The sequence below is a fragment of the Xiphophorus couchianus genome, chromosome 24 (genome assembly GCF_001444195.1).
Source record: "Xiphophorus couchianus chromosome 24, X_couchianus-1.0, whole genome shotgun sequence".
In the NCBI taxonomy this organism is placed as follows: domain Eukaryota; kingdom Metazoa; phylum Chordata; class Actinopteri; order Cyprinodontiformes; family Poeciliidae; genus Xiphophorus; species Xiphophorus couchianus.
Window position 1 is genome coordinate 1,471,216 of NC_040251.1, and position 17,767 is coordinate 1,488,982.

Sequence of the window (17,767 nt, forward strand, 5' to 3'; positions counted from 1 at the left end):
CTCATTGAACCATTAACAGTTTTAGAATGCATTATGAAATTCAGTTCATCCACATTTTTGTGACATCACAATCCAAGACTTCAATGAATCTTGTTAGTAATTTGTGTGACAGACACATACAAAGTAGTACATTGTAATGAATTTAAAATATTTTGCAAATAAAAATGTTGCGATTTTATTTAGGAGATAAACTGTAAAAGAGACTGAAAATAAATGTATGTCCAATATGGTCTGAGATCTGAGGTATTAACATGTTTAAATGGGGAACAAACAAATTAATGAGTATTTATATATGCTTATTATATGAACATAATGATTTACATCTACGCTTAAATTGTATGAGCAATACAAGGTACTGTAATCTAGACTTACAACACGTCAAAGATGTCCAAGTAAATCTCCAGTGTTTCATTAAGTTAAAAACCCATTTTCATGACTCAGCATAAGTTCAAGTTCCTTTATTTCTGTCACATGGTTATAATATAAAACCATCTCACTGTATTTATTCATCATGATGACACAGTTACATGCTCATAGGGCTTTTTAGAAGGTAACTAGTACACCAATTGTCATGTGAGAGGACTGAATTAAGGTAGTAAGGAGTTTTCCTCTCAACTTTCCATGGTGGAGGAACTTCCTTTTATTTTCTCACTCTTTGGTTTGATACAGAAAGACACACAAGGCGTGCTGTCCACACAGAGAGGATATCCTGTCCATAAACAGAAGGAGCCTGCGTATGAGAGAAGCCCCTTGACTCTCCACAGGTGTTTCCTGCTGGGTTACTTATCAGCATGGCACTCCCATCAGCCTCCTATTGCTGCTATCGTAGTCAAGGAACGTTCTGAAGTAACTCACTCACGTGTAGCTTAGGTAAACAATTACACTGTCACTGTTACACAGCAGAATGGCTACGGCTCGAAGACACGTTTTCCTCCTGACGATGTTTAGCACTGACCAGGAAAACGGCCAAAGGAGAAAAGACAGCGGGAGATTATTCAAAGAGCTGGTGAGAATAAGGTCCAGTGGATAAGTACAGCTTTCCCACGCTGTCCTCACCGCTAAATACATCTGCTCTGTTCCTCAATCACCAACCATTAAAAACAACCAGTCACAGATGAAACCTTCATCTACTATCATATTCATGAGGAAATCATGTTTACTATCAAGAGTTAAAATGAGTGAGAGTTATATCTTTCTGATAACCTGAAATCGACACCTTTCTGCCTTCTCGCTGACTGTTAAGTTTTGAAAAACAGTTTTTGGAACTGGAGTGATAAACATGTTTTATAGAAAACAAATGAAGATGCATCAGTATGTAAATACGAACCAGCATCCAATCTCCTACTTTTGGCAAAAGGTCATTGGAAAAAACAGTAAAAAAAAAAATTATTTTTTTAAATCCCTTCATTGTAAAAATAATCTCAGTGCCTTCTTGTCAGGCTTTAACCCCCCACACAGTACCCAGACTGCATCTGCAAAGTTCTGGACAGTATGCATCTTGACAGTTACGGGTCTAGAAAAGCAATGAATTGTGGGGTTCCTCACGGGTGCATTCTCATACCACTTATTTATTTATTTTTTTATTCCACTTTTTATTACATATCATTATCAGAGTGCTAAAGCATCTCCGACCCTTTGGGTGGATGACTGAATGTAGGGGAAGCACTTTGAAGTCCTCTGGACTTTAATAAAGAGCTACACAAGTACAGGCCATTTACCTTTTATGCTGACGACACACAACTTCATTTTATGGTGTCACTGCATGACCCTAATACACTGAACGTACCAAGTGTTCCCATAAAGTCAACACGGTCCCAACATCCGAGGCTTAAGATCAGAACTTGGCAAGAATCAATTGGGCTAAAAACCACAGAAAATGCAAGAAACCTGTGTGTAGCTTTGGACTTGGATCTGAAAGTACACAAGCACAAAATCGTTGTTACCAAATCAGCTTACTTAAAACATTGCCAGAATAAAGGATTTCATCATCGTGGGCCACAGAAAGACTAGTGCATGCATTTTAGTTTAGTTTAGATGACTGCAATATAGTCTTTACTGGTCTCTGTAAAAATCAGTCATGCACCAGCTCATCCAACATTATGTTTGTCTATATAGCACTAAATGTATGTATCCTTTATTTAACCACGAAAAGCAACACAAGTTATTTCAAATCCTTGTTTGGGGAGCGATAAACAATACTGGCTTTTCTAAAAAATAGAGACAGAGGGAATCCATGGGTCAAACAAAGAGGTGAAAGTTGAACATTTGTCACATACAGAATTCATAAGTCAAGTATGTGAGCTCTGAGCTCAGTGCAGTTGTTTGAACTGCAAGTGGCACAGAAAAATAAAGGACAAGCAAGATGCCAAATAGAGGAAAAGAGTGGTCAGGATTGCTATTGCTGTCCTACACAAATAATTGCAAAATGGTTATAAATATTCAAAGTACACTCACTGGACATTTTGTTCCCACAAATAGTATATCAGTCACTTACATGGCACCAACTTAATGCACTTAAGTAGAGTAAATGCAAGGGTAAAGGTGTAGATGTAAATCCAGTTGAGAATATGTGGCCAGAAAATATCGTTTCATTCTTGACTTACAGAAGTATTTACTCTTTTAAGTAAACAGTTATGCATCACTTCAGTTCCTACACAACTGTCGGGCAGATAGATCCTCATGGACAGAGTTACAGTTCTCACAATTTAAAACAAAGACAGCTACAATTCTTCCATTTAGGAAGTCTACAGTCTTGGGTGGTTATAGGTACGATTGGCCTTCCTGTCTCTTTTACTCACTTTAAAGCCAGAAAAACTTGTTTAACTTTTGATACTGTTTTACCCAACCTGCATCCATTATATAACATAAATACTGTAGTAACAAAACTAATGCTGTCATTACCAATTGGCAGATTTCCTACCCAAAGTTATCAGATGATCATGATCATCAGCATACATTATCACAGAAACCACCTGTACCAGCTGTTTCCCTTTGAATTGGCTGCTATACAGGATTAAGCAAGGGGCCTTTCTAAAACATCCCAGCAACAGCAGCCATGGTAACGTACGTCTGAGGGTTTAACTATCTAGAGATTTCATAAAGACACTCAGCACCTGCCTCTGTGCCATTTACTGACGGTAAAAATAGCTGAGCTTGGATTTCCTGGAATTCTTCCCCTGCAAAGGTTGTACTTGTCCCCAGTTTATGACCCCAGACACTGTCTGATGAGCGCTTACAAAACAGGTAACCTGAAGGGTAGCTGGTGGCGTCTTAATAATGTTTCTGGGAATTCAAATGTTTCCTTCTCTGGAATGAACAATCTGGAACGATTAGGAGGATTTATCTTTTCTTTGAACTGCTCAAAATCAGGTCAGCCCTCAAATATGGGATGTTTTCCGGTACCAGATTATTATGGATCCTAAAATGCTGAGTCACTTCGACCTGAGTACCAAACACAAGTGGACCTGTGCCAACATGTCCACCTCCTCCTTATAAATTTCACACAGACCTTTAATTTTAATCCTGTCTCAGATTTCCATTCCACTCACACTACCCTTTATTTTCCCCCCTCCAATCCTAGCTCAAAGTCCAATGTTGTTGTTAAAATTAAACAGCTGCATATGATTCCTGCACTGACAGAAGACAAATAAGAAATAACCATCTGTGAAGTTAAACTTGTATAGAACCTGTCTGGACCAAAACATCCAGCCACCCCATGGTTAAAACATCTCTAATACTTGAAAAATTGAAGGATTGTTGAGATTCCAAAAGGGTTTTCACTCTTTTTACTAAAAAAATAACTGTAATGAAAAAAGGTTCAGCTAATCTCCACAATTGCGACTAAGCTAAGAGAAGTTTAGTTCCTGGAATGGTTCCCAGTAGTTTAAAGCAGCCGGGAAGAGAGATTGAAGTGAGTCTGAGGCAACCGTTCTGAACTTGGAAAGAGGTGAACTGCTCCCTCCTGGTGAGGGGCCAGTCTCTGCCTCAATCAGAGGAGTTAATGTATCCTACATTCTTGCTTATGGATGAAGGTGGGAGGTAGGAAGAGATGAAGCGACAGATTAAGGCTTGAAATATTAGATGAGTGTCACCGCCACCTAGTGGATGCGCAGGGTGGCGCTGCTTCTCCTCTGTATTTTAAGATATCAAGTGGTTCAGGATTTTTTTCTCGTCTTTCTCCTGAGGTTTTCCAGATATATCCCATTGGAACTTTATATTTAAAGTTTTAGAGCAATGAGTCCTGACTGTCTCAAAACCTGTAGCCATGAGTGAACAGATATTTCTTTCTAATAACCGTTTCTTCTTTCTGCCACAATGCAGTAACAGATGTTTTGCTCAAGGGAGAACAAAGTACAGAAATTCAAATATTGATTAGTTATGATCAAGAAGCAACCATAATCCCCTTAAGAGGAGAAACATTGTGGACAAAGCTGTTGTCTCCCAGTCATTCGTGTTTCCTATTTTTTTTACCCCTTATAGTACTTCCCCCTGTCAATCAAAAACATTTTAGTTTCTTTTAATTAAAGACTGACCTCACATTCCACTCGCAGATTGGATCTGAAGTAATGACTTGTGTTTTAATCACAGCAGATCCATCCACAACACTTCCTAAATACATTACATGATCTCTGGCTGTTCACCAAGGCCTCTGAGGCTGGGCAGGTGAAGCAGAAGCAAAATTCTGCACAACTGCCAACTCCAACATACCTTTCATAGTCAGACCAACCCACTTTCTCTCCAATCTCTCCTGAGGGAAAGATCTCACTCTGAACCAAATCCAGAGTGGAAACAATGGTCAACATGGCAACGGAGATCATTGCCTTTCTTCTAACCGTCTCTGGGTGGATCTTGGTATCGTCCACAGTGCCCACAGACTACTGGAAGGTGTCGTCCGTGGATGGGACGGTTATCACGACGGCAACGTTCTGGTCTAATCTGTGGAAAACATGCGTGACTGATTCCACGGGGGTGTCCAACTGCAAAGACTTCCCGTCGATGCTGGCTCTGGATGGTGAGTTAGTGGATGTTTAAACTTTGTGACTGCTAGAAGCCAAGACCATATTGAGCTTTATCACTGTGTATTTGTGTAAATCAACAATAGGGAAAATGGATTCGGAACTTAATATTTCATTGTAAGTTGCAACGTTTTAATGACAAAGACCATCTGGAGTGTGTCAGGGAAGTAGGTGTGCTAGACTGGTATGACCTAGCACTGTCATGTGACCCAATGCTACAAAGTCATACAAACAGAAAGGGTCATTTGTGACCAACCAGAATATACTAAGGTTGAGACAGCACCATCTCTTGCCAGTCTGAAATGTGAAGGGCCTTTAAATACATCTTATTTAGCTTGTGCATTGGTCCATTTTTGAAAATACTAAATTTTGACGTCTTATTATTGCGGAAAAATTGGCCATGTGTGCACAAGCACTTGCTGTAATGGGAAAGTTTGCCCTTTCACCAATTTGTACTTTCATTTTTTACCTGTAAAACTACTTCATTGTTTGTTTTGTACCATAAATCGTTGCATCATAGATTTGTTTTTTGTAGTTATTTACGACAAAAGTCATCAAAAATTCTCAAACCTGACATCCAAGAAGTTATTTAAAATGGTTTCCTATTTGTCTCATGAATATGACAGATACCCTTGATCAAACCAAAATCATCTCATGGAATTTTATTAAGAAACATACAGAAAACATAACCATATAAAGCCACTGATGTCACTCATGTCTTTTCATGCTAAGCATTAGCTGTAGCTATCAGCCTAGCTAGCATGCGTCAATCTGATTAACTGGTAATGCATAACAATTTTGTGGTGTAAAATGAGCAGAAATATCTGCTCATCTTAGTGTAATAAAATGGATTTTTTAAAACATGCAGGCGTTTTATGAAGAGAAAATTTACCCAGAAGCCCCTTGGAAAAGTTGTCTTCCTGGGAACCTGCTGACAGAGTTTAGCCCAGCCTTTGATGCTAAAGAAATATTTTCTGGTAACATTTCGAAATAAATGTTAAGATGGTTTATATCACTTTCTATCCTAAGGTGGAAATGTATATTTCAAAGGGTACAAACATAAATAACAACCTCATACAATAGCAGATTTGAGTAGTTTTTACTAAAATATCAACATACTTTTAGTCGTTTCTGTAAATGTATTTTCATGTTAACTTTTAAACAAATAGTTTGCTAAGGTTTCATTACTGGGTGTTAATATTTTTGTTCAAACAGTTCTGGCAGGAATTACAGTCTTGACTCTCTTGTGAATGCATCTACAATGGGAGTGAGTACTTATGTTTAAATGTCACCATTGTTTGGTGGAATGAGAGAAATAGTCCAAATATGTCAGATTGTTTCGTCTAAATACTTAAACATTTGTTGAAGACGTCGATAGGATGGTATTGTAAAGATGCACAGTTAGTGCAAACAAAAATTCCTTTTTATTCTCAACTTACAGCGTATATCCAGGTGTGTCGGGGTTTGATGATCGCAGCCGTTTGCCTGGGTTTCTTCGGTGCCGCTTTGGCATTGCTGGGAATGAAGTGCACAAAAATAGGGGGCTCGGACACCACCAAGGCTCGTCTGACCGTTCTGTCGGGCCTCCACTTCATTCTCAGTGGTGAGTCCTGAAATACGAGTTGGAATTCAATCAGAATACCCAAACTTCCTTTGGAAATTAATGAATGTTGTCTGAACAGGGATCTGCTGCATGACTGCATGTTCCATATATGCCCGTAGGATCACAACAGACTTCTTTCATCCAACGTTCGTTGCACAGAAGTATGCATCCAAGATCATAAAACATTTCACCCAAAGATTCACATGAACCTGTTGGTCAGAATTAAGTTTTTTCTCTACATAGGTTTGAACTGGGGGCAGCTCTCTTCATAGGCTGGTCTGGATCCGTGCTTTGTATTTTAGGTGGACTTCTACTGTGCCTCTCCCTTTCTGAAAGCTTCAGCTTAAGGTCAGCATTTTTCTGTTTAAGTTTTTCAAACACAATATGATAATAAATGTAATCACTTTTTAAAATAGTTTTTCTAATTTTTGCAGAGGCAAATACTCTTACACAGGAGCACCGACATTCGGGACAACACACAACAAGAGGGCAAACAGCCTGCAAATGGAGCCACGAGAGCCGAAGAAACACATAAGAAATGCTTATGTGTGAAACAAACTGGACTGTCTTCTTTCTTGGGTTAACTGCATAGATTTGTATCTTTTATGAAATAACATCTCAATAACAGTAGCACCTACCTAAGGCCATTGTAGACAGAATAAAATTACTGCCAAAAAACTCACATTTTTTGATTAATCTCAGAAATATTCAAGAAAAATACTTTCAAAAGTTGAAAGATTTTTTTTTTTTTTACTTTTGAAGCTTTTATGAATTTGCAGTAAGCTTCATAGTGTCAAGCTGGCTGGCGCATTACATACATCACAGACAAATCTCAACTTCAACAGAGTCCAGGGCTTCCAGGAAGCAATCGTTTCTCATTGGCCGAGAGTCCAGACCTTCTCTACGAAGCCAGTAGCATAAAAAAAAAGGGTCTGGTTTTTACCAGGCTACCTGAGCAGTTGTTCATTTTTAATATCTCACTACAATAACTTGCATCAAAAGCCAACTGGAACTAGTAGCAAAGAACAGTTCTTTCATCTCTGCTATGAGAACATTAATTCCCGGGAACTCTCATTATCTTGGATTTACCTGTAATTAGGACAGCACAAAGACCCTATGGTGTATCTCTGAGAACCATGGCACAGTGCGTACCTGGTGAAATGACCAATAACCAACAGCTTACAGCCCAAGGCACAATTGAGAGGGATGCTTTAAGCAGCTCAACTCATACCAGTAGTGCTATTACATAATTCATGTAAAGGTCAAAACAACTGAAGCATACGGTTTACGGTCGCCTCAAACAGAAGATGGAGTCGTAAAAACACTAAGATGTACGTATGCCTGATGAGAGATGTTTCATTGTAAGTTAAGTGTCAAAAAGTGAAGTTGGGGGAGTGTGAAATTGAAAGGGTACGCCAGTATTTTATGACAAATCAGAGGTTTGAAGAGGTTTGAATGAAGAGGTTTCGAGAATTAATGCTGTTTTAGGTCATTTCAATCTGATTTAAGGCCGCACTTCGACTAGAGTTAAGCCATAAACGTGGTTAATAACAGGCAGCTTTTGATTTAACAGGAGTATACTTACTTCATACTGGACCAGGTTAGTTAAACACTGCATTTTGTATGTACTCTGGTCATTTCTGTCTGACATTAAAAATTAGCTTGACACGCTCAAACATGTTTTGTGTGACAAAACATGACACCACAAGAGGGATATAAAAGTAGTTTGGCATATTTATATTCACCGTTTTCAGACATAGTTGCTACATTTTAAGTCAAAATTATTTAAAGATCATTTTGTCTCATTTTGCACATATTCCTGAATCTGAGAAACTTGAGTGGATGCATGAAGTCCTGTGTAACCTGATATTTGCTTGGTCAAGTGGTTTTAGTCTAGATTCTAATCTGGCCGTTTTCAGCAGTGGCTTCTGGGAACCAGAGTGAATTCTGTCTCCCACCCACATTTTACGAAACACCTGATCTGGTAGACACTCCTTCTGCACAGCATCAGACCAATTCACCTGCTCGACTTTCTTTGAAGACTTGTTGGATAGGAGACCGACCGCATATCTGGAGAATATAACCTAAACGTTGGAGACGGTGAACATTGTTGGATGAGAAATCTAGAAGGAAACTCACCTGCAGACGCCTAAAGATGAAGATCAGAGGGGTCCAAATCTGGGGATTTTTAATGACCGTGTTAGGCTGGATCTTTGTGGCCTGCACTATGGCTATGGAGGGCTGGAAGATAGCCTCAGTTGGTGGTATGGGTGGTTCGGCCATCATCAAAGTGGCATGGCACTGGTCCAGCTTATGGAGAAAATGCTTCACCGATTCAACTGCAGTCAGTAATTGCCATGATTTCCCTGTGCTCTGGTCTGTGGAAGGCAAGTAAACACATATTCACGTACTTTGATCTGTAACCACTTTGTTTTCAAATCTGCCTATATAAATGTCTGTCTTTGTAATTAAAGGGCACGTTCAAATAGTGCGAGGCCTACTGATGGGAGCTCTTTCTCTGGGTATGCTGGGGTTCGTACTCAGCCTGTTGGGTATGGAATGCACCCATATTGGGGGTAAAGACCCTTCAAAGTACAAGAAGATCTTTACGGGTGGATTGTGCCACATCATCAGTGGTAAATATTCTATATGTGGACATTTTTTTTTCAAAATGTACATGATTTAATAAATCCCAATCCTTTGTAATTTCCATGTTTTGTCATATTGCTTTACTGCTAATAATACAATTACCAGCTCAGAAATTAGCTAAAATTGTAATATTTTAATATACCTAGCAAGAAAAGGTTGCTATTCTTAACCAAAGTACTAAAAATCAATGTACTTCAATTTTTTGTTGTGCTAGCTTAGTGACAGTAACTGTTCCAGTACTTTCCCCAGAAGCACAAGCATGCTAGCTAGTTCTAGCAGTATTAAACTAATTTGAATGAAACATTTTTTATAAACAGCTAAAAATATGACCATACTCTTAAAAGATAGAAAATTGTCCTTTTCATACTAATTAAAAAAAAAAGATGAGGGAACTTTTGAATAGTATGTGATAGCATGCTAGCAATAAGAATGCTACAAAGGTTCTGGAATGATCATAAGTTAGCAAGCAGCTACAAATACCAACAATTTGACTTTAAATTTAAAAAAACAAAAAAAGGAATAAATATCATTCATGCTACTCTTATTTATGCCATATCTCTTATAAAAAAAGAGAACTTGATTATGCATCTTTGAATATGATTTTTTTATTCTTACTGAAATTTGCTTCTGATTGACATTTTAAAAATTTTACTAAGTTTCATGGTGAATGGATAGAATTGTATTGTCATTATTTTGAAGGTAAATGGCCACTTTGACATAAAAATAAATAAAAAGATTTAATGAAGCTATTAGATAATCCAGCAGTAGTAATGTACAAGATGTCCAAATTGAGTTGTGACAGGATATCCAGTGAACATCCTGGAGCTTTCAATCCTCTGTTGGAGTTCATGAGTGCCAAAATGAGAAACGTTACAATATCCACTAAACCTAATGATTATAAGAAATGTGACAAAGTTTATCGACTGGATACTCCATTAATATTTTCCAACATGATTTTCTCTCAGGTGCATTGTCCACATGTGGGTATGCCGTGTATTCAGATTACGTCATAATCAAAAACTTCGATTCTAGCCTGACTGGACTCGAGTAAGTTAACAGGCCTAATCAAACAAACATGCATATTTCCCACCTTACCTTTGAAACCATTACTTTCTTTTCATTGTAAATCTGTTATCTTTTTAATACAGGTAAAAATCTTTGTGTATTAATCTTGCACAATATTTATGTAACTATTTTCAGGTACGGCCTTGGCACTCCGTTGTTCCTTGGCTGGGTGGGCTCGGCCTTTCACATGACTGGTGGTTTTTTCTATCTGTGGTCCGTATGCACGCTGCTCTGTGGAAGAAGACAAAGGTCAGTAATGGAGTCATTACCTGCTATTGGGCGACCAAAATGAAGTGACACTACAGCACTCACTTTCACAGACGATAAACAATAAAACAACTTCAGTGGGCACATGCTTAGGGATTTTATTAAACAACTTTTGACCTCACTAAATAATACTCAGGTCAGAATTTTGTGCCTTCAAAGATAGCCATACACCATAAAAGTTTTCATGTTTTGTCATGTACAAAGTAACAAACTGATAGAGCTATGTGTTAAAAGATTTGCAGCAAAATGTTCTACAGAGAACAGCTCATTTTCCAGGTTTACTTGTTAAAATGTTGAGAAAGATGCATCATTGGGGCCTGTCGATAGCAATGCATAAGGAGAGCAGTGACTGACTTGCGACTGCCTCCATGCATTGCATGGCAGGCCCCTATTGTTCTACACCTCAAAATAACTGCTGCCTCCTACTACCGTTAATGCGGCTCGTACCGCTGCGTGGCCCCTCACAATATATACAGGTAAAAGCCAGTAAATTAGAATATTTTGAAAAACTTGATTTATTTCAGTAATTGCATTCAAAAGGTGTAACTTGTACATCATATTTATTAATTGCACACAGACTGATCCATTCAAATGTTTATTCCATTTAATTTTGATGATTTGAAGTGGCAACAAATGAAAATCCAAAATTCCGTGTGTCACAAAATTAGAATATTGTGTAAGGGTTAAATTTTGAAGACACCTGGTGCCACAAACTAATCAGCTGATTAACTCAAAACACCTGCAAAGGGCTTTAAATGGTCTCTCAGTCCAGTTCTGAAGCCTACACAAACATGGGGAAGACTTCAGATTTGACAGCTGTCCAAAAGGCGACCATCGACACAATGCACAAGGAGGGAAAGACACAAAAGGTTATTGCTGAAGAGGCTGGCTGTTCTCAGAGCTCTGTGTCCAAACACATTAATAGAGAGGCAAAGGGAAGGAAAAACTGTGGTCATAAAAAGTGTACAAGCGATAGGGATCACCGCGCCCTAGTCAAGATTGTGAAAAAAAACCCATTCAAAAATGTGGGGGAGATTCACAAGGAGTGGACAGCTGCTGGAGTCAGTGCTTCAAGATCCACCACCAAGAGACGCTTGAAAGACATGGGTTTCAACTGCCGCATACCTCGTGTCAAGCCACTGTTGACCAAGAAACAGCGCGAAAAGCATCTCACCTGGGCTAAGGAAAAAAAGAGCTGGACTGCTGCTGAGTGGTCCAAAGTCATGTTTTCTGACGAAAGCAAATTTTGCATTTCCTTTGGAAATCGAGGTCCCAGAGTCTGGAGGAAGACAGGAGAGGCACAGGATCCACGTTGCCTGAAGTCTAGTGTAAAGTTTCCACCATCAGTGATGGTTTGGGGTGCCATGTCATCTGCTGGTGTCGGTCCACTCTGTTTCCTGAGATCCAGGGTCAACGCAGCAGTCTACCAGCAAGTTTTAGAGCACTTCATGCTTCCTGCTGCTGACCTGCTCTATGGAGATGGAGATTTCAGGTTCCAACAGGACTTGGCGCCTGCACACAGCGCAAAATCTACCCGTGCCTGGTTTACGGACCATGGTATTTCTGTTCTAAATTGGCCAGCCAACTCCCCTGACCTTAGCCCCATAGAAAATCTGTGGGGTATTGTGAAAAGGAAGATGCAGAATGCCAGACCCAAAAACGCAGAAGAGTTGAAGGCCACTATCAGAGCAACCTGGGCTCTCATAAAACCTGAGCAGTGCCAGAAACTCATCGACTCCATGCCACGCCGCATTAATGCAGTAATTGAGGCAAAAGGAGCTCCAACCAAGTATTGAGTATTGTACATGCTCATATTTTTCATTTTCATACTTTTCAGTTGGCCAACATTTCTAAAAAATCCCTTTTTTGTATTAGCCTTAAGTAATATTCTAATTTTGTGACACATGGAATTTTGGATTTTCATTTGTTGCCACCTCAAATCATCAAAATTAAATGAAATAAACATTTGAATGCATCAGTCTGTGTGCAATGAATAAATATAATGTACAAGTTACACCTTTTGAATGCAATTACTGTAATAAATCAAGTTTTTCAAAATATTCTAATTTACTGGCTTTTACCTGTATATCAAAACGTGCGGCTCAATCCTGTGAGAGGAGCTATTACTTTTGTTGGCATTTCGAGTAACTGTGGCGACATAATTAACAAAAAACGAGCCAAATTTAACTCAAAACAAAAGTCTAACTGACACAAAACAGTCAGTTAGACCCAAAATAGACAGAATTTAGTCTGCCTCTCTGAGCTGCTCTTTAGAACTACAGTGATGGCAGAACGTCAGAACTACAGACATGGTGGAACAACTGCTATAAACTCATTGCATCTCTGAATGGTGCTGTTTATGTTATATCTTATATGCATATAATCTAGTGGTGGCAAAAGCAACAAAACGCTACTATGCTCTGGACTTAAGATGGAGTACATGCACACATATTCATGACATACTTTGATTAAGCTAATTTATCTTCGGTGTGATTCCAGTACCGAAAAATTAACTTTTATACCAGGTGAGTCTCTCTAACCTGAGAATGTGAACCTGATTCTGTGCCTTCAAATCATTTTAACAATACTCCTGGAAAAGATTCATAACTTTATCAGTACTTCAGTACTTTATCATACTGAATGGTGCATGTCCATGTTAGTAAACATTCTTGTCATTCTCCTCATATGATTGCAGCTTTCTTTAGCATTGATGCTAATTTTTAGCATAAGAAAGCTGGGTCCAAACCGACGGGCACTTTGGCAGGCCTCCCTTTTCTAGTTTTCCTTATTCTTCATATTTTTTGCACTACTTTCTGTTGATCTATGAAGATTCAGATGTTTTATTAACCAAATACCATATGACCTAATGTAATGCTTTTAATCGGAGCTAAGTGGAGCAAATAATATTAGCATTTTGGCTCTTATCTTAACACTTTGTGCTTCCTGGGTGCTTTAGGATGTGGATTTCTTCAGGTGTTTCGTTTTCAAACTTATCCTCCCTTTTTTTGTTTGTTTAGGGTAATTAAGGTAAAACCACAGCCAGACCTGGAGAAAAACAAGCCCACCACAGCCTCTTCTGAAGTATCAGAGGTCACCTCCAAAACCAAACTGTCGTCCATCTCTGAGCTGCCGTCCCGGTCTGACCGTTCGGATGTATCCTCCTTGTCTTCCAAATCGGCACACACGTCCAAATCTGGGCGTACAGCCGGGTCGGGCCGGTCGTCCTTGACAGGACGGACCCCGGGATCAAATGGAACCTCTAAATATGGTTTGGGATCCAGATCAGGGTCCGAGTACCAATCACGCCTGTCCTTAGAGTCCAGCCTGTTTACTTTGTCAGAATCAAGGAGCAGCAGTCTGAGCAGTCGGAGCAGCCGCACAGTGTCCTCGCTGTCTGGCAGTTTGAGAAACGGAGTTACACCTTTTGTCAAAAACTCCTACATTTGAACTGATAAATTAAAATGTCGAATGTCAAAATTACTTCGTAAACAACTTTACGAATGTTTCTGACAAATTTTGATTAAGTTACCAGATGCAAGCTAACTGAATCATTACCTTATGAATGTTAGCCGTTTTATGTTAAGCAATTGTCTTTGATGAGCTGAGTTTTATTTTAATGCAATAACCATGTACTTGTAATCTGAAACATCTACAAAACAAAGGGTTAATTGAAGCGTAAAAGCTAGGTAGCTGTAGCCAAACTAGCTAATTTGGCTAGCTAAACTAGCAAATGTTTGACTGCTGCTAGCAGGTTGGCTACAGCTGCTAGTTAGGCCAAAAATTGCATGGCCTTCCCTTGACTTTTTAATGGTACGTTCCCTTTATACACCGACAAATTGTTGATTTTTTTAGTCACAAATACAACAAAAATTCCTCTTGATGTCAGAAATCCAATTGTGTAAGTCAGAACGTTCCTACAATCAGAGTCCAATATGGCTGCCGCACATATAGAAAGTGGAAGTTGCCCACACGGGAAATTCCACTTCTTATTGCAAGATCCAAGCTGAATAATAAGTTCAAGAAATTCAATATTAGCCCCTTTATAATTGAAAACATGTCTGTTCAAAATCTGCATATTACTAAGTTGTTTATTTTTTTGTGTGTTTCTTGGGCAAATTTTAACATGCTAACTCAATAGACTGTATGCTGTAAATAATTTTTTTTTTTTTTGTTGAAAACGTTTTATTTGAAAATCTCATAAAGATTTTACGCTGATTGCTTATAACTATTCCACATAACCCCAATTGAAAACCAGCAAATCAATTACTCTAATGAAAATTACACCTGTTGAAATTGAATGTGAAAAACTTTACTAGTGAATGTTTTGTAGTAATAAAATCTAAAGATTGATATAAGTGTTTCTATTTTACTGTTATTCAGAAATTCAAGCAAATGCTCGAACAGGCTCACAAAGGAAAATTCATCTGGAAGAAACACATTGTGGTTTTATTATTATTATATGATAAAAGACTTTTTTAAAAGTGATTTAAAATTTATTTTTGTAACTTCTACAAAAAGATGTTTTTCCATATTTGTTAAAACTGTCACCATGTCATGACAGTGTAACATGAGACACAATCTGAGAAAAAGATCGAACTCCTCCACTTCCTTCCTGTGCTGTTATCGCCGTGTGAAGAAAGGCACCACTCCCCAATCAAAAACAACCAATCAGAGCCTGGAGGAGGAGCTTAGCGCTGTCAATCAACCTCATGAACGCTAGATGTGCTAATGAGGAGAAACAACTCACTGTTCCAGGAAAACCGTTTATTCGCTGTCCATGGCCATGCTAACTAGCCTTAGCATTCACAATAGGCTCTGCTGATGGGGAGAGGCTACACACACTCAAGGGCATGATTGACAGCGCTAAAGCCCTCCTTCTTATAAGATACATACTGCTTAAGATGCATCGGAAATTATTTTTGCTAAAATGCTAGCGTTTAATTACTGTGACTTGTACTTTCATCTGGCTGCTTGTGGTGGATTTCAGTTAACTGCAGAGTAAGGTTTGTTCAGACACAGAACTAAATTTTGTATTGTTTTGTATTCTTGTCTGCAGTTTTCACCGCAGCATGTGAACGAGGAAGTCAACAGTAAATGGTCTGTAAACATTTACCGTTTACTGTAGACAGTAAACCTTACTGCACGTCTCCCTCTCATCATTTGCTGTGGTTTAACTCAGTGTTTAGTCACAGTTGTTGCACCGTATTTCTTAATTCTATCCTACTGTGTGGTTAAGAACGGATAATTTTACGACACACTAAGTATCAAAGCATAATCCACTTTTGATATAAGTATTTGAAAGTTAAACATGGATACAAGATATAAATATATATAAAAAAAATAATAAATGAACGGTTTTGTTCATTTGATAGTACTTTACTGTTTTTTTATTTTATTTTCCAGGGTACTTCCAGGCAGTCAGGGGTCTGCTGCTGATTGGGCTCTGCCTCAGATTGCTCGGGACTGTGCTCTCGGTTTTTGGGAAGGAGTGTACGTGGATAGGCGGAGGGTTTATGGAGGGGGCAGCGAAGTACCAAGGACTGGATGCTGATGGGAGTGTGGGCTGTCCAACTGCTGGGCTGTAAGAGGGATCAGTTCTAGAAAACTCGAGCTGCTGTTGTGAAAACAAACTGCTACTCACTGGTTTGTCTCGTTTCCCCCTCTCTTCCGTCTCCACCAGGCATTTCAGACGTGGCTGGTCACTGTTTAGACATAAACAAAGTGACTTCAGCTGTTTTACACATCAAAGCAGATTAATGAGGAAGGGTGCCATGTTACATGAGAACATCAAGATTATGAATAAACATACTTTTCGATCACATCTCCTCAGCTACTAGATCGGACCGCCTCTCTACCTCGGTTTGGTGGGGAGTCTCCTGTTGCTTGGCTGCACGGTTCACTGCGCAACTGCATGCAGTTATCCGCCCACAAAGGTTCGTTTACTTACCTTTAAAATAAACTATAAAAAGTTTCACATTATGCTCTTTGTTGCAGACAGGATGAAGAACACGTCAGCAAAAAGAAGGATTTCTTCTTACAAGATGGCCGCCGTTGTCACGTAACAAAACCGCACTGAAACCGTCCATGTTCGACTTACTCCAGAGCCAAAACTACGAACTCGAGAATTCTACGGCCTCCATCTGAATCATGATACTGTCCCCACAGCATGATGGTGCCACTCCCATGTTTAACTTTTGAGGATGGATTGACAAAGGTTTTGATTAATATACAAGCAAATTTTAATTTTGAGTGGGGGGGAGGACTAATTAAAAACTAGACAGTTTTCATACCAAAAATTTAGTTCAAATATATCAATTAATTGATATCAATTACTGCTGTATAACCAGTTTTATTGAGTTATGCAACAGTAAAGTGATCTAAAGCACTCAAATGAGAGCAAAAATTGACGAGTGGCCTAGTCAAATCCCATGAGATGCCGAGGTCTGACGTTAAAGCAGCTTAAGGTCCTAAAACCTCCATTAAGTTTAAATGGGTTAGTCTAGATATCTTCTACACATTAGTAAATGGGTTTTTTTATTCCATATTGTATTTGCTCTGGTTATTTTTTATATTTTTATATGTTTGATCTGAATCATGTGAAACCAAAACAGACGCTGCATTCCTCTGGTCTAGTTTGGTTAAACTATTTCTGTGCAGCCACTTGGAAACTGTTGGAAGAAAAGCTATATAAATAAAAATTATATTGACAGTTTTTATTGTGTTTCAATGAACTACAAAGAAATTTCACCTGCATTACTTTAAATGACAGATTTCCAATTGTTATGTTTACATGCTACAACGGTACAGTACATATTTTAAAAGTTGTATAATATAAAATGGCAATGAGCAGAGCAGTCATATTAAGATAAAAAAGGTGTATAAAAACAAATATAAAAAATAAGTTATTTAAAGGTTCCTGTGTAGTACAGGCAGACAACTTTTTTTGAAGTTACATACTGAATAATAAGAACAAATCTTTATAAAGGAAGTAAAAAAATGTTGATGACAAACTTTGAGGTCCAAAAGTATGAAATAAAAATTTTATTTAATCTCAGACGTTTCCTAGGAAGAAAACATGGAAATTTCAGAATTTCAAAGAGTCGAAAACATTCCACCTTTGGAAAAATGTTTTCAAAAGTCATGTTTTTTCTAGAAAATGTCTGAGTTT

At 38.5% G+C, this 17,767-nt stretch overlaps 2 protein-coding genes and 2 long non-coding RNA genes across 4 annotated transcripts; 3 read left to right on the forward strand and 1 right to left on the reverse strand.

Moving 5' to 3' along the window:
- The first annotated feature begins 4,765 nt into the window (after positions 1-4,765).
- Positions 4,766-7,326, forward strand: cldn10a (claudin 10a). Its single transcript, XM_028010046.1, has 5 exons — positions 4,766-5,011; positions 6,457-6,618; positions 6,698-6,779; positions 6,862-6,966; positions 7,053-7,326. Exons 1-5 carry the CDS (start codon positions 4,792-4,794, stop codon positions 7,168-7,170), a joined length of 687 nt encoding a protein of 228 aa, XP_027865847.1. The 5' UTR covers positions 4,766-4,791; the 3' UTR covers positions 7,171-7,326.
- Positions 6,492-13,756, reverse strand: LOC114140281 (uncharacterized). The gene is made up of 4 exons (XR_003594534.1): positions 13,645-13,756; positions 10,459-10,563; positions 8,758-8,996; positions 6,492-6,625 (listed from the first exon to the last, which is right to left on the reverse strand). It is a non-coding gene; the product is annotated as an uncharacterized LOC114140281 (long non-coding RNA).
- Positions 8,760-14,069, forward strand: cldn10e (claudin 10e). The gene is made up of 5 exons (XM_028010045.1): positions 8,760-9,005; positions 9,093-9,254; positions 10,233-10,314; positions 10,468-10,581; positions 13,617-14,069. Exons 1-5 carry the CDS (start codon positions 8,774-8,776, stop codon positions 14,044-14,046), a joined length of 1,020 nt encoding a protein of 339 aa, XP_027865846.1. The 5' UTR covers positions 8,760-8,773; the 3' UTR covers positions 14,047-14,069.
- Positions 14,070-16,004: 1,935 nt separating this feature from the next.
- Positions 16,005-17,312, forward strand: LOC114141026 (uncharacterized). The gene is made up of 2 exons (XR_003594744.1): positions 16,005-16,532; positions 16,598-17,312. It is a non-coding gene; the product is annotated as an uncharacterized LOC114141026 (long non-coding RNA).
- Positions 17,313-17,767: the final 455 nt, after the last annotated feature.